Below are 23,215 nucleotides of genomic sequence, written 5' to 3' on the forward strand. Positions count from 1 at the left end.
GACAAGGTAGTAGCATCTGATAAAGATTTTCTACATGGCGCTTTCAAGATCAAAGACCTTGGTCCAGCTCGTTTCTTTCTTGGATTGGAAATTACTCGTAACACAACTGGTATAGCTCTTTCTCAGCAAGTATGCTTTGGATCTTCTTGCTGACACATGTTTCTTGGCTTCTAAACCGTGTGCGGTTCATATGGATCCTTCTATACCGATGAGCAAAGACACTGGTGTTCTATTGCTTGATGCAACACCATATAGAGAGCTCATTGGACGATTGCTTTACCTTACAATCACTCGCCCTTATATCACCTTTGCTGTACACCGCTTGAGTCAGTTCTTATATGCACCTACGTATGTTCATATGCAAGCTGCTCATCGTATACTCCGGTATCTGAAGTCTAATCCAGGTCAAGGCTTATTAATGCTTCTGATTCTGAGACATGCTTAAATGAATTTGTTGATGCTGACTGGGCAACTTGGCCTGATACTCGTCGCTCTGTCACGGGTTTCTGCATATATATTGGTAAATCTCTTGTTAGCTGTAAGAGTAAGAAGCAACTCATAGTTAGTCAAAGCAGTACTGAAGCCAAATACAGAGGAATGGCTCAGGTCACTTGTGAACTCATCTGGCTTCAACAGCTCCTTACTGACTTGCAGATCAAGGTACAAAACACTACTAAGCTGTTTTATGACAACAAATCTGCCATTCATATAGCCACCAACCCGGTCTTTCACGAGCGGACTAAGCACATAGAGATCGATTGTCATACCATCCATGATCAGGTCAAGTGAGGCTTCATCAAACTGATCCATGTTCCAAGTACGAATCAGCATGCTGATATACGAAGCCTCTTCAACCTGGTCCTTTTCACTCCATCTTATCTCTTATGTCCATTTCAAGCCTCTTCTCTCCTGCAATTCAAAGGCTTGAAAGGGGGGGGGGGGTGGGGGGGGGGGGGTGTATTAGGATATGGGTTATCCCGGTTAATGTTAAACCGATGATATGAGTTTTCTTTCGCTTATGTCATCATATATATATGAACCAATGTACATACTTTCATAATCAATCAAGATACATTTTCATAATCTCAATATAATGTATGTTTGTTTTGTTGTAGGAGTAAGCTGTATATTCGTATAGGTGATTGTGAAAAATTCACTTTTGTTTCCGAGAAGAACATGTTTCCAGAATTTTTATAAGTTTCTAACTTTTTGTTGATGATTTTGTTTTTACTTTTGTTTGTTTTTGGCCTTATGTACTAAATTTGGAAGGCGTGCGCACTAAAAGGAACAAAACTTAGGTTCACCTCTAAGGTGAACTTTTAAATTCACCTCTCCTCTTATTACCAATCAAAATGTCACATAGATTAATAATAAAATATAATATTTTTTATTTTTAAAAAATCTAAAATAATTGAAAAAAATAATAATTACGCTCATTTTAATGACGCTAGCGCCACTAATTAAACCTTAAACTTTAAATCTAAACTCTAAACTTTAAATCTAAACCCTAAACCCTAAATTCTAAACCCAAACTCTAAACCCGGTTTGACATTTTGATTGGTAATAAGAGGGCATTTTGATTGGTATATTATTATTAATATATGTGGCATTTTGATTGGTAATAAGAGGAGAGATGAATTTAATGTTTCAGCCTAAGTTTTGTTCAAAAAAAAAATATGCCTAAATAAATTGATGAGAAGAATTCACTGTTTCACAAATAAGTATTCCTTACTTTATTCAGCATATTTCTTTTGAAATTAGTCTCACAGAAATCTACATTTTTAAGAAATATATCTTTTCTCCAAAAGAAAGATATAATTTAGATTTCAAATTTCAACAAAATATGCATTTCCCTAAAATACATTTAACAATTATCGTACCACTACAATAAAAGCCCAATGAAAAACAGTTTTTAGTTTACCTTTGTTTTGGTGTTCAAACAAAAAGAAAAAACAAAAGTTCACCCTAGTTTATATCGTTATTAGCTCAGAAATCACTACTAGAAGAAGATGGTGATGATAACCGACCTTCCATTTGATCTGGAAAAGAAGATACTCGCCCTTGTTCCGAAAGAGTCTCGACCACAATGGCAAACTACTTGCAAGAGATGGCGCACTCTACGCCAAGATCTGCTCTCCAAGAAACACTTGGCTCAAACAGGAAGAGAGTTCATCTTACTGTTGAATTCTAGTGTTTTTTCAACAACCATCAACCTCCAGGGAGTCCATAACAACGTTGATCCGGTGATGGAGTTCGGATGTAAACTTGGATCTTTACAAGATTCAAATGATTTACAAATACATGATATTTTCTACTGCAAGGGGTTAGTGCTATGCACTATGGTGGGAAAACAAATGCTCGTGGTTTGCAACCCTAGTAACCGTGAAACTAGGTATGTCGAACCTAGAACAAGTCATGGCTGTTTCGAATATGCTCTTGGATACAAAGGCAGCAAGTCTTCTTGTGTTAATAGCTACAAGATCTTGAGGTATTGTCGTTATTTCGACAAGCAACTGATGCGTACGGTTTCCGAGTTTGAACTGTATGACTTCATGTCTGACTCATGGAGGGTTTTAGATGTTGATGAGCACGATTGGGAAATATCTGCTCGTGGCGTCTCTGTGAAAGGAAACACTTACTGGGTTGCTAAAAAGAATGAAGACCAGTTCATACTCAGTTTTGATTTCACAAGAGAGAGATTTGGGTTTCTCCCTCTTCCGTATGAGAGTGCTGGTCCTGAAGATTCCATGAATGATGAGTATGACGATACAGCTGTTCTGTCAGTTGTTAGAGACGAACAACTCTCGGTGTTACATCAGTATCTTCATTTGGATTTATTTGAGATGAAGATATGGGTGAGCAACATGATTGGCACCAAAAAGGTGTCGTGGGGCGAGTTCTTGGTAGTGGACGTCGTGTTGTTAAATGTTGTCAGCTTCGTGGTTGACGAGGAGCATAAAGTGGCAGTGTGTTGTAGTACAGGCAAGGATGATCCTAGTGATGATAGTGAAGAAGAGTGCACCAGCGTTTCAATTATTGGAAAGAATATACAAAGTCTTGTTTATGATGAAGGGGCTATAGATGGATCATGGCCACATCTCATGAATTACGTTCCAAGCCCGGTTCAAATTTTAAGGAAGAGTACGCGCAAAAGCAAAAGGAAACGATCTACAAGGAGGTTAGTCAAATATATTAACTAAGTTCCTTTTTTTTGTTTTGCTTTTCTTTGTTCTAGTGATCTTACTCAAATACTTTATAATTGCATTGGATGCATATAGTGAAGAGTAGTTATTAAGAAACTAAATATCAGCATTTTATAGCTTCATAGATTCATATACTTTGTTCTTAAAACGGAATGCTCAAAATCTCACAGAAAGATTTTTCTCTTGTAAGAAAAAATGCATGTTTAAAAGACTGCTTAAGGTATTTATATTATTATGTTTTGTGTTAGGGTTCTCTTTAAATCTTTGTGAGCTTTAACAGGCATCAACCGGAGGAGGGCACTTCTTCAAGAAGCGTTGAGGAAACAAAAGTGACACCCAAAGCAAAACCTAAAGCATATCGAAGTTTCTAGGGTTGCTTTGAATGTCCCAAAATGGTTTAGGAAATGAAAGTGACACCAGACCTAAAGCACATCGAAGTTCTCTTGCTGTTGCTTTGAATGTCGCAATAATTCTATCTTTTCTTCTTTTTTTTTTTGGACAATCCCAAAGGTTGTAATAAATTGAACGCATATTGAAGTTTATTATCTTATTTTTGTAAGAATAACTTTAATGATTTCTATTTGAACAAAAAAAAACTTTAATGATTTCTATTATGAAATCAAATATGTCCAAGACCATATTCTAGTTTAAATTAATTCAACCCTAATGATTTCTAGAGAAGATAGAACGACTAACCTTGATCCATGCTTGGATGCAATTCCACCAATTGATCTTCTCCCCTTTAACCTTTTCTTTGGTGATTTTCTTGATGGATAAGAAATCCCAAACCTTCCTTAATCTCTCCTTTTAATAAATATTATTGTTGTGTGACTCTCACTTACGTACGAACAAAATGATGTACGAGTCATTTTTATATACTTCCTCTGAATTTAAATGTATGATGTTTAAGGTTTTACACACATATTAAAAAATAATAAATGCACTATTTTAATTGTTACTTTTTTGTTATATCAATAAAGTTTCACCACTCATAATTTTACTTTTTAATTTATGTTTAAATTTAAAAATAAATACATTAATTATATCTCAAAACATCATACATTTATATACAAAATAAAAAGATAGAACATCATACATTCGTATCCGGAGGGAGTATTAATCAAAGGATGTGTCTTAACCAACATAACTCTTCCACACAACTTCAACACAACACTTCGCTATTTTAACCGCACAAGTGCATTATATCATCATATGTATATTAAATCTTATAGTAATATATTTTATTATTATTATTATGACTAGGAAACAAACCTGTGCATTCGCGCAAGTATTTAAATTCTTTACTAAAAATTAAAATATATTTTTTTTTAACGGCTAACAAATTTTGTTAATAAAATTTAAGATTACAAAGTCAATATCCAGAACTTCCAAAAAGAAATTATTACATAAGCAAATATATGCGTCATATGCTGAGAAAATATAACATGGAAAGTGATTTTAACAATGCTTTACAAAAGGAAGAAAAACCAATCCGTTATTTACTTCCCATGATATTAATAAAATGTATACATATAATCTACCAAAAAATAAAACAAAACAGTAATTTGTTAATAATCTCATTTAAAATATAAATAAAAAGACCAATGATGACATTAAATTACTGGAAAAAAATCTTGGATATGAAGAGAATATTTATTACAGTAAATATTTTCACCTCTATAAATATAAAAGAGTGTTCACAGATTACATACAGATGACTGGTATAGAGATATAATGTTAAAGAAATTGAGTGTCTCACAAATTGCATATAATTTCTATACAATTTGATAGGTTTGCCAAGATATAATTATCAAGACAAATGGTAAATTATAAGACACATCTAAGAAAAACAGAATGAAGTGACTATTCTAAGATATGCAACTACTTAGGTGAATGGATGCCTTAACTTTTAACTTTTAATTTCATTTTAAAAATAAATTAACTAAAAACATTTGATTGAAAAGTTTCCAATAGAAAATCATGATATGCAAATTTAATAGTAGTTCCCCATAATTTAACACAAAAATACGAAAGAATTATATCATGATTAGGTAAAAAAAAACAGCAGGCGCATGAAATATTATGTAATGGATAAAGTGTCAAATATAAGTTACAGAGAGTTCTTTAAAAGAAAAAAAAATGTTCTTAATAAGAACTGAATAAGGAATAATGAAAAAATAAAGAAATCATTATAAGAGACAAAACTATTTCAACGAACGGATGATTTTTGTTTCTCGAACACGAAACCTACATAAAATAATTCACGTTTATAATATATAATTCTAAATCATTTAATTAGATTTTCTTAAGAACCAAATTCGTGTGTTGATATGCATGGAAGTACATCTACAATTGGTCAGTTCTAAAACTCCCACCAAGAAGTCGGCCATATCTTAGAAATGTAACATCACATGATATGATTTGTTCATGATTGTGATCATATGATATTTGACCTATAGTTTCGCGCTCGCGATCGACGATCCACCGGTGTGAAATGTAAGATTAAACAAAGTTTTGTGCTGTGTGGGAAGCATGACGAGAAGCGGAATCATTTATTTTATTGCACTAATGTTACTACAACTTGGTCAGATTTAAATGTACGATTCTTTGACTCTGTCTCAGTTCAATCTTTTCAAACATAATCCCTCACTTCCCAATATTTAAGCTCCGATTGATTACCAATCAAAGCCTTAAATATAATAGACTCACTATTATTTTCTACGAATCCTGAACTGGGAAATAATAAACAACATGGACAAGAGAATCTTGTTGCAATAATGTTCTGGTTCAGCAATAATTTTTTTTTTTTAACGCTTTGTAATCGATTTATAAAAAATAGGACAACATTCTTGAAAGAACCAGAGTATTGTGAAACCAACAGGGCCTCCAACTCCAGAAATTAAAAAACTACTAAAAACCAACATCATCTCCTTTGTTTGCATCCATCACCGTTGAGAGGATAATGAAATGCTTCAAATGAGCTGTAAACAAGACTCAAGATCCTTCTTAGTATCCATTGTCCGCTCGAACAGCATCTGCATGAATCATAGGCAATAACCAAGAAGGTCCATCTTTCCCCACATACGAAGCATACCGCTGATCCCTTGTCACACTGCGAGCAATGGCCTCCGCGCATTGGTTTGCTCCGCTGTGTACATAAGCTATAGACCACAGTTGTAACCTAGACAGCTTCTCTCTTATCACGTCAATCAACCCATGAAACATAGGAAAATTATCAGGATTCAAAACTGCTTCTCCCGCCAAATATGATGAAGATTCAAACACCACATTCTTATGTCGCAGTGTCGATAGGCTCTCTGCGGCTCACAGAAAACTTAGCAACTCAGCCTCTAGCTGTGATGCCACCATTGAGTATGAGCGACGGCTGTGGATTAACGAAACACCCAAATGATTCCGTGTCAGCCAAGCGACCCCACAATTTCGGTTTGCATCTGTCCAAGACGAACCAACGTTACATTTTATGAAACTTGGACATGGTTTTCGCCAGCAAGCTAAAGCAGATTCACCCACATTCTCATCAATGTCTTCCTTGTCACCCACGTTAGCCGCATTCCAAGCTTCAAACTCCAACTGACTTTTTCTCCATATCTCTTCTGCCCCTACGTTCACTTGTTGAAAGACAAATTTTTTTCTAGATTTCCATATGTTCCAAAGAATCCATGGAAATACCAAGCGAGTTCTCTCCTCCAACCTACTTCGCTTACATGTCTCCAACAGGTGATGAAAGTTCAGGAAAACCGAGTTTGTAGAGAAGTCAGCTGCTGGCATAGGAAACTCTGATAGTCTCCAAACCTCCTTCGCTACCGGACAATGGAAGAGCACATGACAAATAGTCTCAGGCTGTGCATGACATAACTTACATGTCGTTTCTACCGGGATCCCTCGCGATCTCAGTCTTTCAGCTACAGCTAAGGCACCGGCTAATGCTCTCCATAGGAAGTGTCTGATCTTAGGCATCGTCTTCACTTTCCATAAATTAGGCCAGAGCCGTTTCTCAATAGGAGGCAAGGAGGGTGCGGCTAGAGGATTTTCAACAATTTGTAGGAGGTGTAGAAGCTTGTATCCGCTTTAAGAGTCATACAAACCATTCCTGCTGAAGCCCCAGACCATTGTATCATGACGGTTAAGTTGTGGCCTCATTTCCAGAATCTGGTTGGCATCTTCCCCTACAAACAGATGCCGTACCCGTTGAACATCCCACGTTCCATGCCTCTCATCAATAAGGTCTGAGACTTTAAGCGTAAGGTCTACTTCATCTGTTCTATATCTAGGAGGTCTAGGTATAGGCATAAGGATCCAGTTATCATACCAAACATGCGTATCCTTACCATTCCCAATTCTTTTAAGCAGCCTTTGTGATAGTAGCTCACGACTATGCATAATGCTCCTCCAAGCATATGATGGTCTATATCCAACAGAACACTCAAGGAAGTTTCCTTGCTTAAAGTATCTGCTTTTCATGACTCTCGCCAGAAGGGATTGTGGGTTAGACCAGATTCTCCATGTCTGCTTGCATAACAAGGCTTGATTAAACCAAGCAATATCCTTAAAACCCATGCCACCGAGTTCCTTAGGTTTGCATAGCTTCTTCCAAGCTACCCATGCAATTTTCTTTTTCTCTGCATCACCTCCCCACCAAAATTCAGTCATAATGCTCGTTAGTTTAGCGCAGAGATCTTTAGGTAACCGGAAACAGCTCATTGCAAAAACTGGCAGAGCCATCCCCACAGATTTTAGAATAATCTCTTTTCCTCCTTGAGACAATATTTTCGAACCCCCTCCTCTGAGTCTCTTCTGAACTTTATCGTGTATAAAATTTAGAAGCTTACTCTTAGATACACTGAAGCATTCAGGTAGTCCCAGGTAGAAACCCTCACCTCCCTCCGCATCAATACTCAACACCTCTTTCATTTGATTACGGAACATAGCTGGAACTTTGGAGCCAAAGATTATCGAAGACTTGGAGGTGTTTATCACTTGGCCTGACGCATCACCATATAGTTTCAGCCTCCTTACTAACTCTGCTCCTTCCTCCACTGTTGCTTTACATAACAGCAAACTATCATCGGCGAACAGCAGATGGTGCACTGCAGGACCCTCTCTTGATAAACGGATGCCATTCAACTTTCCCAAGGACTCAGCTTGATTCAGAGTACTCACCAAAGCCTCCGCACATAATATGAAGAGAAATGGAGATAGTGGATCTCCTTGACGGAGCCCTCTCTCCGGTTTGATAAACCCATGTTCACTACCATTTAAGAGCACCGAATATGTGACAGAGCTAATACAGGCGCTGATCCATGTTACCCACTTCCTATCAAAGCCCATCCTCTCTAGTAGACACTCCACAAAACACCACTCTACGCGATCATATGCCTTAGACATATCTGTCTTAATGGCCATGAAGTTTGAGTCGATGCCATCCTTCGTCCTTAAAGCATGTACCATCTCATGTGCCACCAAGATATTGTCAGTAATAAGGCGACCACTAACGAAAGCACCCTGCGTGTCTGAGACAATCTCTGGTAGAATTCTTTTCAGCCTATTGCAAAGAATTTTTGAGATGATCTTGTAATGTACTGAGCAGAGACTGATAGGCCTCCGCTCTGTCATCCTTGATGGATTAGTGACTTTAGGCAGAAGGCAAATATGCGTATGATTCCAACCAGCGGGTAAGATCGCCGTCTGAAAGAAACCCTGTACCTCACGGACTGTAGTTGCCCCCACCGTAGATCAGAACCGCTTATAAAAAGTGCCCGTTAATCCATCAGCCCCCGGAGCACTATCCTCTTTGATAGAAAAGGCCGCAGTCTTAACTTCCTCAGAAAGTACTGGAGCCGTCAGCATCGTGTTCATTGCGGGAGACACTCTACTTTGAAACCCTTCAAACAGACTTTCCAATTCCCAAGGATTTGAACTTGTAAAAATATCACGAAAGTACTCCACTGCAATGTTACCCTTCGATCCTTCAGAGAAGTGTTCTCTACCCTGGGAATCCTTAAGCAAAAGGATGTTATTCCGGTTCTTGCGACCTTTGGCACAGAGGTGGAAGTACTTGGTGTTCCTGTCACCAAGTTTAAGCCATCTCACCCTACTACGTTGCCGCCAAAAGGATTCCTCATCACGGTACGCTTTACACAAATCTCGTCTTAGCATTTTCAACCGCTGCCAGCAAGGTGTTGTCTTTGATATTTCTTTCTCCAGCGCCTCCTTGATTCTTTTAATTCTACTCATCGCACTTACAGTCGTAACTCTCTTCCATTTGGCGAGCACTCTCCTACACCTGTTGATTGGCTCCAACAAAGGTGTCTCGTTTTCTGATGCGTCAACCCCCCAACCAAGCTTGACTATCTCCTCCACGCCTTTCTGCTTTGCTAACCTCTTATCAAAAACGAAGCGGCCTCTCCCCATTTCTCTTTTCTCCAATGCAAATTTGATCAGGATGGGTCTATGATCAGAGACTAGCATCTCCAAATACTCCATGTGAGCTCTGGGTAACAGTCGGAACCATTCATCATTCCCAAAACTGCAATCTAAACGGCATTGCACCCAAACATTATCTCTCTTACAAGACCATGACAGACAGTTCTCAGAGCTTTTGATTTCCTTAATCTTGCAGTTGTCCACCAGATTCCGAAAATCCCAGAAAGTTGAGTCATGTCTATCCGGACCACCAACCTTCTCTGCCGCAGTGAGCAATTCGTTAAAATCACCCACCAAAACCCACGGCTCATTCCGTACCATCCCAACGGTAGAGAGCCTGTCCCAAACAGCCTTCCTACGAGCTCTAACTGGATCACCATATATGCAGGAGAGGAAAAATACCAAAGAACCCATCCTCACCTTCAAGTCAATAATCCTCTTATCAGCCTCTAAAACTTCCACCTCAAAACTACTCTTCCAAAAAACTGCCAAGCCACCACTCAGACCCACCGGCTCAACAGTAAGTAACTCATCGTAACCAAATCCTTTCTGTAACCCAACCATGTACTCACGTTTTTGTTTTGTCTCCATCAAAAATAAAAAATCCGTGAAATGATCTCTCCTCATTTCACGGAGACGGTGAACTGTCTCGTCGCTTCCAGCTCCTCGACAGTTCCAACTCATGATGCTCATTGGGGGAGCAGCGGCTTCAAATCGGAAGCCACCGTAGGTTGAAGGGGTTTTGGAGATTTTGAAGAATGTTCTCCAACATTCACAGGAGCCTTTCGCTTAGCCTGATTCCCACCAAGAGTCGCAGTAGATTCTTCTCCATCACCCACTGGACTGTCTCTCTTGCCCGTATGGTCTAAATCCTGAGCCTGACCTGAAGGGCGCTGACTGCATATGCGTTTCCAGCGTTGAGGTCTACGACGACTTTTCTTAACAGCCTCATTAGCCCCGGTAGATAGGTTACCTGTAGAGGTTCCCACTCTAAAGACCGTTGGACCGAGGGAAGAAGAAGACGAAGAAACTTCCAGGTTGTCAGAGGGGAAGCTTGTCCGATCCTTTACAGATTTCAAGTCAGCCTCAGAGAAGGCTGAACGCTCTCTAGTCACTGCAACTCGTTTACCCGGACGATCATGTTCTTGAAAGTTGAAAACATGGCCCTTCCCTTTATTAATGTCATGAGATATGCGCGGTGCACTACCCAGATTGTCTTCAAACCCTGGTTGCAAAGATTGTTGCACTCTAGTGATTCTGGCCTGTCTCTCCGTTGGATCACTATGTGAAATGTACTGCAAGGCCATGTCTCTTTCTTTCTGAGGCATCTCATGGAATAGCGGAGCAAACCCAGGAGGCACTACTGGATGTTCGATCAGTAAAGGCATCTGCTTCGAGCTTCCACCAATAGCATCAGATTTCTCCATAACACGTGAATCTTTAACAGCGTCTTTATTGGCTGGAAGCGGTCCCCTGTTTTTGAGGAAAGGACAGCTTGGACGTTCATGGGTTAAGCGCTGACAATGAAAGCAACGCTTCCTCAACTTCTCATATTCATATTCGATGATCACTCTTCCCCCCCTTGGTAGATTTAAAGGTTTAATAGCGATTGCTGGATTGGCTATATCCAGTCGAACTTGGGCCCGAATGTACGCTTCTTTTTGGGACGCTTTAGGGTCATAAGCGATCTCAATCACTCTTCCCACTTTGGTTCAGCAATAATTATTAAAAGGTTCGAAAATTACAAAAAATACACAAATGTAAATGCTATAAAGTTGCAATGGTCGATTTCTAAATGTTACAAAAATTGATCATCAAATGCTATATTAGTTATTATAGATTACAATGGTTAACTTAAACAGTTGCATATTTATTTAAATGATTTTCAACAGTATTTATTTTAAATTTGTTTTTTTTTCTAAACTTATTTTGTTTGAATTCACCATAATATGATAAAAAAATATATCAACATTTTGATTTCAGAATATTCGAAAATTATTATCCTATAATGAGATTATACAAATTGGAATAAATTGAGCTGAAAAGACACTAGTAAAGTTCATTCATTAATATTATATGGTTAAGAATGATGTTATAATAAATATACATATATGTTTAAAAGGTATTTAATATTTTTATTGAAAAGTTGTAGAGGCTTAGAAAAGTGATAATGCTAGTCTTTTTTGATTGACTAAAGAAAAAGCTTTCCTTATACGAACTCTAAAATATTAACTTCAGAAACAATTTCCTTTGTTAGTGAAAACAATCTTAATTTGCTAGAAGTTTCATGTGTTTAATTCTATTAACTATATTTGTCTTTCTATTTTTATCATTTAGTGTTAACTCTTGATAACAAAAAAAAAGGATAATTGGTAGTTTTTGCTGGATTTTTACTGACGTTTTTCTTGCTTGTTCCGAAAATTTAGATGAATATTAGCATATTTATCAAACTTTTTTTTTTTTTTTTTTTTTGTTAACCGAGGGTCCCAGGCCGGGGTCCAGACATCCCTCGAGGTCCGCAGCAGCCACGTCATTTCCACCCCAGAAGTAGCAGGGTGGGCCCGGATGGCCACCTAGTGATTTAACCGTAGTGGGGTGCCTTCGAACCCGGATCGCTTAGCTTACCGGAGTCCGCCTACCACTAGGCCACCAAGAGGTGGTTTATTTATCAAACTTAAAAAAATTTAATTTTAATTTCTAATGTGTTATACAGTGACAAAATTATTTCATTAAGAGAGAGGTTGTTTCCATAACAGTAAAAATTCCACGATAAGCAGCGGATAAAATATGTAGGACAATAAAATTGAACGGAAGTAGGAACAATGATGAAGGGGAGTGATAATTTTTTTTTAATGAATTTGTTAAGAAATTTTATTTGAAAGGTTGTGTCTGGAACGACTCTAACCCGGCATTCTTTCTTTTTTTTACCAAAAATCTTAACCGATTTGGTTTATCCCTAATCAATTATTTCATTATACCTAAGCAAACCTTAGTTATTTTAACCGTGTGTGTAGTGGCAATATAGTTATAGCTAATTATATATATTCTTGTATTTTCCTTTTCGCCGTGAAACTTGGTTCGTCAATTTAAAGAAATCTCTTTTTGTTTCTTCCCCTCTTATTCTTCTTCACGTTGTTTTTTTTCTTTATGATCTTCTTCTTCTCTCCCACTCTTGTTATTTCTCTCGGCTTTGTTGTGTACTAATGGAGGAAATCATCGCCATGATGTCACGACCTATGCTCTTCGTCCGGAGTCACAACCCCACATTGGAGACACGGCCTCATCGTCAGACATCAATCGCTCTTGTGTGTGGTCATTCGCGGATATGAGAGATGTATGGTGTGAAGAAGAGAGGCACAAAGCCGGAGCCACTGTCATCACCCGTGAAGTTTTCGTGAGTTTAATGTTTTTTTCAATGTTCCTTGTGTGTCAAGCAATCTATTGTCTTAAGTCTAGTTGTAATCATATTCTAATAATTTATCTTATCTTATTTATATTTCATTCCAATCCGGAGTGTCTCTGATGGAATCCTTATTGTTTTTGGAGATCAAGTCATCTCATTTCTAGAAAAAGAAAAGAAAAAGGCATGCGAAGAAATATACTCTCGTTTCTTAATTATGACATGGTTTAAGATGACGGACAACTCTTCACTTGGAACTTTTGGTAAATGAAACAATTTTGGAAGTTGTAAATGATACTCAATATGTCTCTCTTAATATGGATGAAAATACAGTTTAGAAAGGTACCTTTTAAATGTGAAGATAAAGTGACAAGTAGTTTTTAATCATAACTTTGTAGAGATATAAACTCAAAATACTGAATTGGATGCGTTAATAGAAGAGATATTTTTTCTGAAATTGAGGATATCAAACACAGTAAAGCTAAGTATAGTTGCAATCTTAAAGGAAGTTATTAGATCTTCCTATACAAGTGAATCATAATAATGAAGAATCTTTCGAGCATTCAACGACTTGGAAAAGTGTACTTCATTTGATCAAATTGTTGAAGAAACCTAAAATCGAGAACGCATATTGTTATCATCAACATCGTTACGACATCACAGAAAAAAACAAATCTAGACCTACAAAGACTGCAATCTGTAATTTCAAATGACCAAATCAATGGGAGATTTATATTAAAAGAAAATTTATCTCAAAGGTTAGGGTAACCATTTTTTAAGTCGGACTGGTTCAAATGACAACTACATGGATTCTTCTCAACTAAACATGAAGAGAAAAATACAATATCAACTTCGTTGTTCCAAGAGCCATCCAAATTCAAACATGAGAATTCCAAATTAAACCGGAAAAGAGAACAGATTTGGCAAACATGCCTTTCAATCTAAGGGGGTGCAGGTTTCATATAGGGAAGGAAGAACGATGAAGATGATGGGAAGATGGGGATAAAAAACAGTAAACAACCACAGATCGAGCAACACAATAAATTTGTTATATATGAATCTTTTTAAAGAGGTGATATTGTTATTTGAGAGAACGTGTTGGTTGGGGATGACAAAAGATGTTGTTTGCTATAATAAAGAAACAAAAGACGTTGGTTCGGGGATGGCAATAGACGTAGTTTGCTACATGAAAGGATGACATCATTTTCTTAAAGGAAACTAAATCTTGTCCATTATATTTCATAGTTAAAACAAAGGGAGAATTGGAAAAACAAGACACTTTCGAAGTTTGTTTGTCAAAATAAGACTTTGGTCGTTTTGGACTGGTTTTGCCCTTGTGTTGTGGAAAAAATAGTAAACTTAGGTAAAAAAATATAAAAAAATGTAGAATCATTAGAAACCAAAGTATTTATACTTTTATGTTTAAATTTAATTTTTAAAAATTGTGGAACTATGTTTTATTTAATATCAAAGCTATAACAGAATACTTATTCTAGCCATCTACGTAGTCTACAAATCGAATATAAAGTATTGTACATAGGTTTACCTTGGATAGAAAATATAAACTACACTTTCTTCAATAGTTTACCTTAGCTAGATTTTTTGTCGTAATATTCTATCTTGATATCTTCAGTCTACCTACGGCTTTTTTACAAGTTCTATCCTAGAGTAAGTGAAATACCTTTTCTTTTTTACAAGTCATACCTTGTTCTGCCTTTTACTATATAATAGCCTAAGGCAGAATGTAGTTTCCATTCTCTCTACATATTTCTGCCTAAGGCAGAATGTAGTTTCCATTCTCTCTACATATTTCTGCCTTACGTATGATGTATATTCTTGCCAAATAAAGTAAAAATGGAAACTTCCAAATTTGTGATCATATATTTCCTAAATATATCCTAACTAAATATTTCCTAAATATCTCCCCCCCCCCACGATTTTCTCCCTTTTCTCTTCACACGATCTCTATCTCCCTCGTTCCTTGTTCCTCTCTCTTCTTCATCGACAAAAATCTCTTCTATCAACCAACACAAGATGGTTCTAATCTACGTTAAATCTGGTGTATGGATGTCAAGTTTCAGTGACGAGTGGAGTTTCTTGGCAGACAAACAAAGGCGTGGTCGAATGGTGACATTAGAAACTACTGCTTTACTGGAGGAACTCAAGATCATGGTGTGTGAAGATTATGGGGTCGACCCTAATTTGGTTAATGTCGAGTTCAGTTATGAGATGGTCAATCAAAGAGGAAATCCTCCCATTAGTATCAGTAATGATCGACAAGTGTGTAACTTTGTGGGCTACGCAAAGAAGGGTTCCTCTACAACCTTGTGTGTCACGTTCTCTGGTACTGGTACTGGTGTAAAGGAAAAGGAACGAGTCAATATCGATCTCAATAAGGAACCGTGTGATTCAAGTAATGTTGAGGAAGGTGAAGTTCCTGACATAAATCTGGGAGATTTTGCAGAACCATCAAAAAAGTGTTGTGATAAAAGGAAGAATCATGTCGTTGAGGATGGTTCTGGTCATGCTGGTTCAAAGAGTGAAAAGTATGGCGATAGTGAAAAGGAAAGCCGAGCTGTGAACACAGATTTCGTGAAGAAAGATCAACTTTTCCGAAGTAAACGTGTCCTAAAGGCAACAATGGAAATTTGGGCGATGAAGAATAATTACGATTTCCTTGTTACCAAATCAACGAAAAAGTGGTGGTCTATACGATGTAAGGATAATACGTGCAACTGGACTGTGCGTGCGGAATGTGTTGATGGGTCTACATATTTCATGATCAATAAGTGTGTGGGTATACACTCATGTGCTCCTTCAAAGAAAAGCAACTTCGGAAAAACGGCGTCGGCAAGAACTATTGGAAAGCTGATACAACATCGATTTGATGATGCCAATGATGGCCCCAAAGCAAACGACATCATTCAGTTTATGAGGCTAGAACATAGCTGCGAAATTACTTATTGGCACGCTTGGGAAGCTCGTGAGTATGCAATTGCAGCTGTTAGAGGTATACCAGACGAAAGTTATGCAAAGATACCAAAATATTTGCATATGATTAAAGAAGTTAATCCTGGTACACACACTCACTATGAAACTAAGAAGGATGGTAGATTCATGTATCTATTTATGTCGTTTGGGCAATCAGTTAGAGGATTTCACAGTCATATGCGTAGGGTGATTGTTGTTGATGGAACTTTTCTGAAAAATAAATATAAAGGAGTTCTACTTGTTGCTACAGCTGTAGATGGTAACTCCAACTTGTATCCAATTGCATTTGGAGTTGCTGATTCAGAGAATGAAGAATCATGGGAGTGGTTCTTCAGACAGTTGAGTGTGGTTATTCCTGATAGTAAAGACTTAGCTTTTGTGTCAGATAGACATGCGTCAATTGCTAAAGCAATCAGGGATGTCTACCCACGATCAAAGCACGGAATTTGTATACACCACTTGCTGACCAATGTGGTTAAATTCTTCAGGACAAAGGGGTTCACTGCTTTGGTCGAGAAGGCTTCAAACACATATAGGTATAGTGAATTTCAGGAACGTTTCACAGAAATTGTTGATATCAGTCCGGCACTTGGACGATATCTACAGGAGGCTGATGTGAGAAAATGGGCTCGTTCTCTCTTCCCTGGATCCAGGTATGACATCAGGACCAATAACCCAGCCGAGTCGATTAATTCAGCTCTGAGATCTCCTAGACAATTTCCAGTAATTCCTTTGCTAGATAGTATAAGAGAAATGATGACCCGATGGTTCTATGAGCGTCGCATGTTAAGCTCCAAACATATTGATCCTTTAACCGATAAGGTGGAGAAAAAGATTGATAGGAGAATCGTGAAGGCTCGAGGGTTTCAGGTTCAGAAGGTTGACAACTTCAGATCACTTGTTAAAGGAGACATATATGATTGTCATGTTGATCTGGAAACCAGAACATGCACATGTGGGAAATTTGATTTAGGAAAAATTCCATGCAGACACGCTATTCCTGCAATATATTCTCGAGGTATGGAAGTATATAAACATTATCTTGGTACCTATATATTCCAGCATTTTGCAGTGTTTAGACATTGGTCGGTCTTTTTTTTGACACAGGTATGGAAGTACACCGATTTACTGATGGCGTCTATAGCACTGCAGCGTGGAGAGCTGCCTACGCGGAATCCATTAATCCCATACCAGTTCCAGAGGCTGAATGGAATGTCCCAGATGAGGTTAAACTTGCGAAGATCTTACCACCAGAGTCAAGAAAGAGTGCTGGTAGACCAGTAAAGAGAAGGTATGAAACAGTAGAAGACAAGATTAGATCTTCTCAAGGATCAACAAAGAAGAAAAAGCACAAGTGCAGCCGGTGTGGTATGGAGGGACACAAGAGAGGAACATGTGATAAACCTATCTAGATTGTTGTGTGTGTTCTCTGTTATTTGCTGTTTGCTTACAACATTGTTGAGACAAATCGAATCTTCCTATTGACAGTTTGATTTTTCCAATTTTTTTTGTTATATTCGATGCAAATCAGCAAAAACATCAAAGAACATAGTCTAACATTTATTTAGAAAAAAACAGAACAAGAAATTGAACATCATGCATAGGTAAGGTACATGAAGACCATAGCAAAACAACACACAAACAAAGCTTTGATGATCCTTAACTCTCTAATGCATTTGATGGAATTTTCTTCAGAACGAGCAATTGCATCTTCCATCTCTTCAAGTCTACTCTTATGTCGTTTCAGCATTGTCTCAGAAGCTCGTACTGATTTTTGAAACTCGGAATTGTCCACTAGCAGCACATCAAACAGATCCTGAAAGTCTTCAATTTCCTCAACAACTGACTTATCAGTCCATTTGAACAAGTGAGTTTTGTCCTTCATCATTAACATCAACAAACAGTTAGATTGGACTGTGCGTGAAGGTTATATGAATACAGACTAACCATCTCAGATCCCATCGGACAACAATGGAACAATCTTCCCGGATTTTTGACAGTTGTTGAAGTGAAAAGATGCACTTCCTTGCCGCAATTGCATCTTTTCGGAATTCCCCTTTGTTTGGTGTGCTGATATCTTGAATCGACAGAAGAACCGACCGAAGACATGATTGAGTTGATCTACCAAGTTCTCTCCCCTTGATTTCTCTTTGTCGTGAAAGAATGAGGAAGAAAAGGCATTAGGTCAAAATATGGTTCTTATGTATAGGGTTCATTTAGGCTTTAGGGTAAATATTGGGTTCATTAGTGGTTTAGGGTAAAGATTGATAAGTTTAGTGGTTTAGTGTAATTGGATATTTTAGTTGTAAATATTTCATGCAAAATCAAACCACAAATAACTAGTAAACTAAAATAGTGTCATGTCACATAATTTCTAGAAAACTCTAAAATAGAGTATTGTCACAACATTCCTGGTAAAACCTAAACAAACACACATAATCAGTCTTCTTCAAGGTCATAAAAAGTAGAACTCTCAAAATCCGAAGGGATGTGTTGTGCCATAAGCTGGATTAAAATGGGATCATGGGCAGCCTCCCATATATCATAAGCAATTTTCTGTCGGCAACCAGGCATTATTCCGTCTTCCACTAAACTGAGGTCGAGACCAAGAAGGATGCACTCCAAGTGTTTGAGTGCGAATGCCCCGCAATCAGCACAAGACTTGTTCAATCTTGTCTGCATAGGCATATCTACAATCGAATAGGATGTAAGGAGTAATTTGCTCTTTGGTGGACCAACTGCCTTGACAATTCTAGGAATCATACAAGCAAACTTCTCTACGTATTGCCTATTCCTTCCCCGATTGCAATCATAGACTTCCACTTTCTTCTCAATCATGTTGACGCATACAGCAACCCAATGATTACCTGCAACGGACATCACTTATTTTGTTAAAAAAAATACTTGAATAACGGAGACGTGTAGAGGAAGCATGGATAATTACCATTGACAAACAGAGGAAAGTAGAGACGATCAACATCGACACCCCAAACTCTATTAGTCCGCCCATGAGATGGAAGCTCTCCTCTCCCATAAGCAAGAAGAAGATCGGGTACTACGTAGCCTCTTTTGTCGTCTTTACACTTCTCGTATTCTTTCTCGATCTGGAGGCAGAACATGGCGTTCATGAAAGCAACACGGTCTATATTCCAACGCCTCAAAGATGTTTTCTCTCGCCATATATACATCATCGCATCCATTTCCTGAATATTCACATGGACAATTACCCAATGCACAATCAAATATATGTTACAAATATATGTTAAGAAAATAATACCTCGTTTCCAAGCCATTTTCCAGCACAAACTATTCTCTGTGCAAAGGTCAAATTAAAGACAGAGGGACCAATCCTCAAAGCTGTTGGATTCGTAGACCATTTCGTGAATCTATCCCACGATTCTTCGGTGAAATAATACAGTGACGCCTGTGGAGAACCGTCAGCTGCCATTGGTGAGTCACTAAGCTGAAGCTTCTTGCTTGGTCCTCCAGTCCATCTATCCCACTTTGCCGATGTTACAGGTGCATTTGATTGCTTTGATCCACCTTTTCGTAGTTTCCGGACATTAGTCATTGGAGTCCACCAATCACTTGCATCGTTGTCGTTATTGGTCTGTGATGGATCAAAATCGGGTACGTACGAGGCTTGAGAAAGTCCTTCAAGGCTTTGCGTACCTATTGGTTCGTCCATATCATCCGCTTGACTGAAATTTACATCCTGTTTCAAAGTACACAAGCAATTCATAAAAAACCCTGATTCAAAACACACAAGCAATTTAAACAAAAATCAGATTCAAAATACACAAGCAATTCATAAAAAACCAGTTATTAAGCACACACAAGGAATTCATAAAAAACATGATTTTATAAACTAATAAAATTCATATAAATATCTTACACATAGTTCACATAACAAAACACACATCATAATGCAGATACATAATTAAGCCTGATTTTGAACAACAATTACAAACCAAACACACTTCCAAAACGAGACAATGCAAAACACATCACAAGACCGATAAACACATGAAACTAACACTAAAAGAAGTTAAGACACATTGCAGAGAGTTATGAAGACTAGTGCTTGTTTACCAAGCGTTTGGACCTCCTCGGAGATGGCTTGCTAGGCGATGGCTTCGTAGGAGATGGCTTCCTAGGCGATGGGTTGCTATGCGCTGGCTTGCTAGGCGCTAGCTTGCTAGGCGATGGGTGGCTAGGCGCTGTCTTGCTCGCAGATGGATCTCCATGCTCAGCTTGGACGGTTGAATCCCCACGGGAATTTTTAAGCTCAGACTGCACTCCCTCAAATTTTTCATCCATCTTTTTCTCTAGCCTCTCTTCCATCGCAGCAAAACCTTGCTGAAACAACTGCGTCACAAAAGTCTTCATATCTTCATCAAAGGGCGCCTGTTGTGGTCTAGTATGTAGGACCTTATGCTTCCTTTTTTCCATTCCACGATCAGGGAGCCTCTTCTTTCCCTTTGTATCTCTCGCCCTTATGGTTGCTGATCCTTTTGGAGTTTGAAACTCCTCATCGCTCCCACTTGCTTCATCGCTCCCACCTTCACCATCCTTGTCGTTAGGCTCTTCATCACTCCCACCTTCTCCCTCATGCGTAGCTACTTTCTCCTTCTCACCTTCTTTGTTATCAACCCCAAAAGAAAAGACCGGTGTCTCTTCGTACTCCCAATTATGACCACTGAAGTCAAACTGCTTCATTATCATATGCATGAGAAGCTTGACTCTATCATCCTCCACCTCATCTCGTCTGCTAAATTGAAGACTTTCACACACTGTATAATTCCCAGTCCACGAGATGTATGGATATATGTCATCCTACACAAGAAAGGTGAAAAGAGTCAATCATTAATACAAACATTTGTTTGTTTTTCTACTTGTTAAAATAAATATTTACCTTGGGTGTTAAGATGTTCTCCAACTTGTTGAGCTCCTCGTACGAAATCTTTGCAGCTCCCATCCAGTTTACACATCTAGGACCGTTCTTAAAACTTTTGTTCAGTTTTCTTCCACAGAGCTTTCCAAGCTTTGGTATTGCTTCCATAGCCCATATCTGAAGACCGTAGGTGAAGCCATCTAACACGTAACTCTTTGGATTCTCCTTCAGTTTATCTCGTTTTTCAGCTATTGACTCGCATAGAAGGTCAAAAGAAGCAACTCCCCAAGGGTAGTTTCGAACCTGCTCAAGATCCATCACCAACTTCACGTACTTGATGGGGATAGGTGCCTTCTCATCTCTCCCGCAAACCATACAAACAATGATGCAAAGATACACCAGCCTGATTCGATCAGCATTACTCCACTTCTTAACAGCTGCCCTGTGATGTTCCCACAGCTCGAAAATAGAAATCCCCTTATTTGTCCTGATCACTAAGCTCCAGAAACCACCATCATCATCCCAGTCAACCAACTCCTTAAGTGAGAGACTAGTATCGCACTGAAGCCCGGTAACTGCGTGGAACTCAAGCAATGAAAATCGGAGAGGTCTTCTCGCAAAGACAAACCAGAGCTCATGATCTTTGTAAGTCAACAGCTCCCTACACAAGAAGCCGTGTATCACTCTCGCCGAGAATCCCAAACCATTATCGAACAGCTTAAAAATCTGAGCAAAAACAGGATCTTTCTTCACTGTCTCCAACTCCTTTGGCAACCACTCCATCAATCTTTTGAAATAGCGTACCATCTTGCAGTTGTTATTGATCTGATGCACTTCGGTCTCTTCACCCGGCTTAAACAACCGCTTTGGTAACTCCTCAGACATACCTACAATCACAGAAAAGAAGTTTATAATCAGAGCACAAACAAAAAAAGAAGAAGATTTGACAAAAAACCAAACCTTTGAATCGGAAAACAACAAAAACGAATCTATTTGTCAATTTTCCCTCTTTCAAAAAAGGACCAAAATCGAAGATAAGAAACTAAAATCAAAACACCCAAACAATAACATGCATGAATTGCGTAATGTATAAGGAGATTAATCAACCCATTCAAGTAATTTAGATTAAGAAATAAGAGAAATCGGATTTAGGTGATGAGAAACTTTAAGAAATCTACGGTTAAGAGAATCAAAACAAGTAATCGCAAACTCACCTTCTTAGAAACGTGAGAAGTTGATGAAATTGATGGTGGAAGAAGAAGAAGAGCGTCCGACGATGTCGTAGAGTAAGAACAAATCTCCAATTCTTCAGGCTGATAACAAAGAGAAAGACGAAAATAACTAGATTAGAGATGAAAAATGAAAGTTAAAGAGTGAAGAAACGATTTGGCTTTGTTCTTACCCAAAATCGCCATTGGAGGAGCTTCAAGCTTTCGGCGGAGAAAATAAGAGAGAGGTTCGTTAATCTCTAGGATAAATCAATTTTTGTTTCTACTTTTTTTATTGTTTTTCTTTTATTTTTAATTTCTGTTTTTACTTTTTGTTTTTTTTGTTTTTTAAAAGTGGTTAAATATATTTCAAAATATTAATATTAATTATATAAATTTTAACTATGCTAATTTGAGGGCAATATGGTATTTAAAAAATTATAAATCCTACTTACCTAAAGAATTTTCAAAAAGTCCTATTCTCACAAATCAAAGTATAAAATGTCTTTATTTTCCAATTTTCTCTAAAACAAATCTGATCAAAGAATACAACTTTTTTTTTCCTATGAAAAAATGATGACAGCAGCAGTTAACAAAACCAAGTTTCCTATTATATATAGATTAGAGGTAGAAAAAACAAAAGTTTAAGATTTTTTGATCAAACACGAATGTACTATTGAAGCACATAATCTCTCTTTGGCAACCCCTCATAGTCATATGCATCAAAGACGTAATAGTCATGGTTAAAGATTGTAATCATGATACAGATTTACCTATAATTGATGATGCTCCACAAAAAACTTCTACTTCAAGATCATATGCTTGATCAATTTAGTTGTAATCTAATAATCAATTCACATTCCCTATGAGAAATGCAGTGTTATATACTCTTTCATTTCAAAATGTTAGATATTTAAAAGATTCTTAAATATTTCAGAAAATATAAGATCATATTTCAAATTTTTAACATTATTAAAATAGTATAGATAAACTGATCTATTTTTTTTATTTGCAAGTAACTTTTTATTTCTGAACTTCACATTAGAAGTTAGAGCGATTAAAATATTTAATACTC

At 37.6% G+C, this 23,215-nt stretch overlaps 6 protein-coding genes and 1 non-coding gene across 9 annotated transcripts; 2 read left to right on the forward strand and 5 right to left on the reverse strand.

The window, feature by feature from the left end:
- The first annotated feature begins 1,045 nt into the window (after positions 1 to 1,045).
- On the forward strand, positions 1,046 to 5,178 carry LOC106382173 (F-box/kelch-repeat protein At3g17530-like). The gene is made up of 2 exons (XM_048744536.1): positions 1,046 to 3,178; positions 3,475 to 5,178. Exons 1-2 carry the CDS (start codon positions 2,010 to 2,012, stop codon positions 3,572 to 3,574), a joined length of 1,269 nt encoding a protein of 422 aa, XP_048600493.1. The 5' UTR covers positions 1,046 to 2,009; the 3' UTR covers positions 3,575 to 5,178.
- Positions 5,179 to 6,209: 1,031 nt separating this feature from the next.
- Positions 6,210 to 8,837, reverse strand: LOC125580030. The gene is made up of 4 exons (XM_048743969.1): positions 7,310 to 8,837; positions 6,929 to 7,243; positions 6,731 to 6,823; positions 6,210 to 6,520 (listed from the first exon to the last, which is right to left on the reverse strand). Exons 1-4 carry the CDS (start codon positions 8,835 to 8,837, stop codon positions 6,210 to 6,212), a joined length of 2,247 nt encoding a protein of 748 aa, XP_048599926.1.
- Positions 8,838 to 8,957: 120 nt separating this feature from the next.
- LOC106393490 lies at positions 8,958 to 10,211 on the reverse strand. The gene has a single exon (XM_013834187.1). The coding sequence runs from the start codon at positions 10,209 to 10,211 to the stop codon at positions 8,958 to 8,960; it is 1,254 nt and encodes a 417-aa protein (XP_013689641.1).
- A 14-nt stretch (positions 10,212 to 10,225) lies between these two features.
- Positions 10,226 to 12,559, reverse strand: LOC125580031. The gene is made up of 2 exons (XM_048743970.1): positions 12,553 to 12,559; positions 10,226 to 11,352 (listed from the first exon to the last, which is right to left on the reverse strand). The coding sequence occupies exons 1-2, from the start codon at positions 12,557 to 12,559 to the stop codon at positions 10,337 to 10,339; spliced, it is 1,023 nt and encodes a 340-aa protein (XP_048599927.1). The 3' UTR covers positions 10,226 to 10,336.
- A 997-nt stretch (positions 12,560 to 13,556) lies between these two features.
- LOC125581190 lies at positions 13,557 to 13,630 on the reverse strand. Its single transcript, XR_007318897.1, has one exon. It is a non-coding gene; the product is annotated as a small nucleolar RNA snoR64a (small nucleolar RNA).
- A 1,451-nt stretch (positions 13,631 to 15,081) lies between these two features.
- Positions 15,082 to 17,450, forward strand: LOC106373821. The gene is made up of 2 exons (XM_013813945.2): positions 15,082 to 17,056; positions 17,146 to 17,450. Exons 1-2 carry the CDS (start codon positions 15,082 to 15,084, stop codon positions 17,448 to 17,450), a joined length of 2,280 nt encoding a protein of 759 aa, XP_013669399.2.
- A 2,447-nt stretch (positions 17,451 to 19,897) lies between these two features.
- LOC125580266 lies at positions 19,898 to 22,651 on the reverse strand. Of its 3 annotated transcripts, XM_048744539.1 has the most exons (4): positions 22,335 to 22,651; positions 22,147 to 22,245; positions 20,954 to 21,819; positions 19,898 to 20,874 (listed from the first exon to the last, which is right to left on the reverse strand). In XM_048744539.1, the coding sequence occupies exons 3-4, from the start codon at positions 21,815 to 21,817 to the stop codon at positions 20,116 to 20,118; spliced, it is 1,623 nt and encodes a 540-aa protein (XP_048600496.1). In that variant the 5' UTR covers positions 21,818 to 21,819; positions 22,147 to 22,245; positions 22,335 to 22,651; the 3' UTR covers positions 19,898 to 20,115. The 3 variants fall into 3 exon arrangements, with proteins under 3 accessions (XP_048600496.1, XP_048600495.1, XP_048600494.1); XM_048744538.1 differs by having other exon boundaries at positions 22,147 to 22,651; XM_048744537.1 differs by having other exon boundaries at positions 20,954 to 22,651.
- Between the last annotated feature and the right edge of the window lie 564 nt (positions 22,652 to 23,215).

This window comes from Brassica napus, chromosome C1 (assembly GCF_020379485.1).
Source record: "Brassica napus cultivar Da-Ae chromosome C1, Da-Ae, whole genome shotgun sequence".
Lineage (NCBI taxonomy): Eukaryota > Viridiplantae > Streptophyta > Magnoliopsida > Brassicales > Brassicaceae > Brassica > Brassica napus.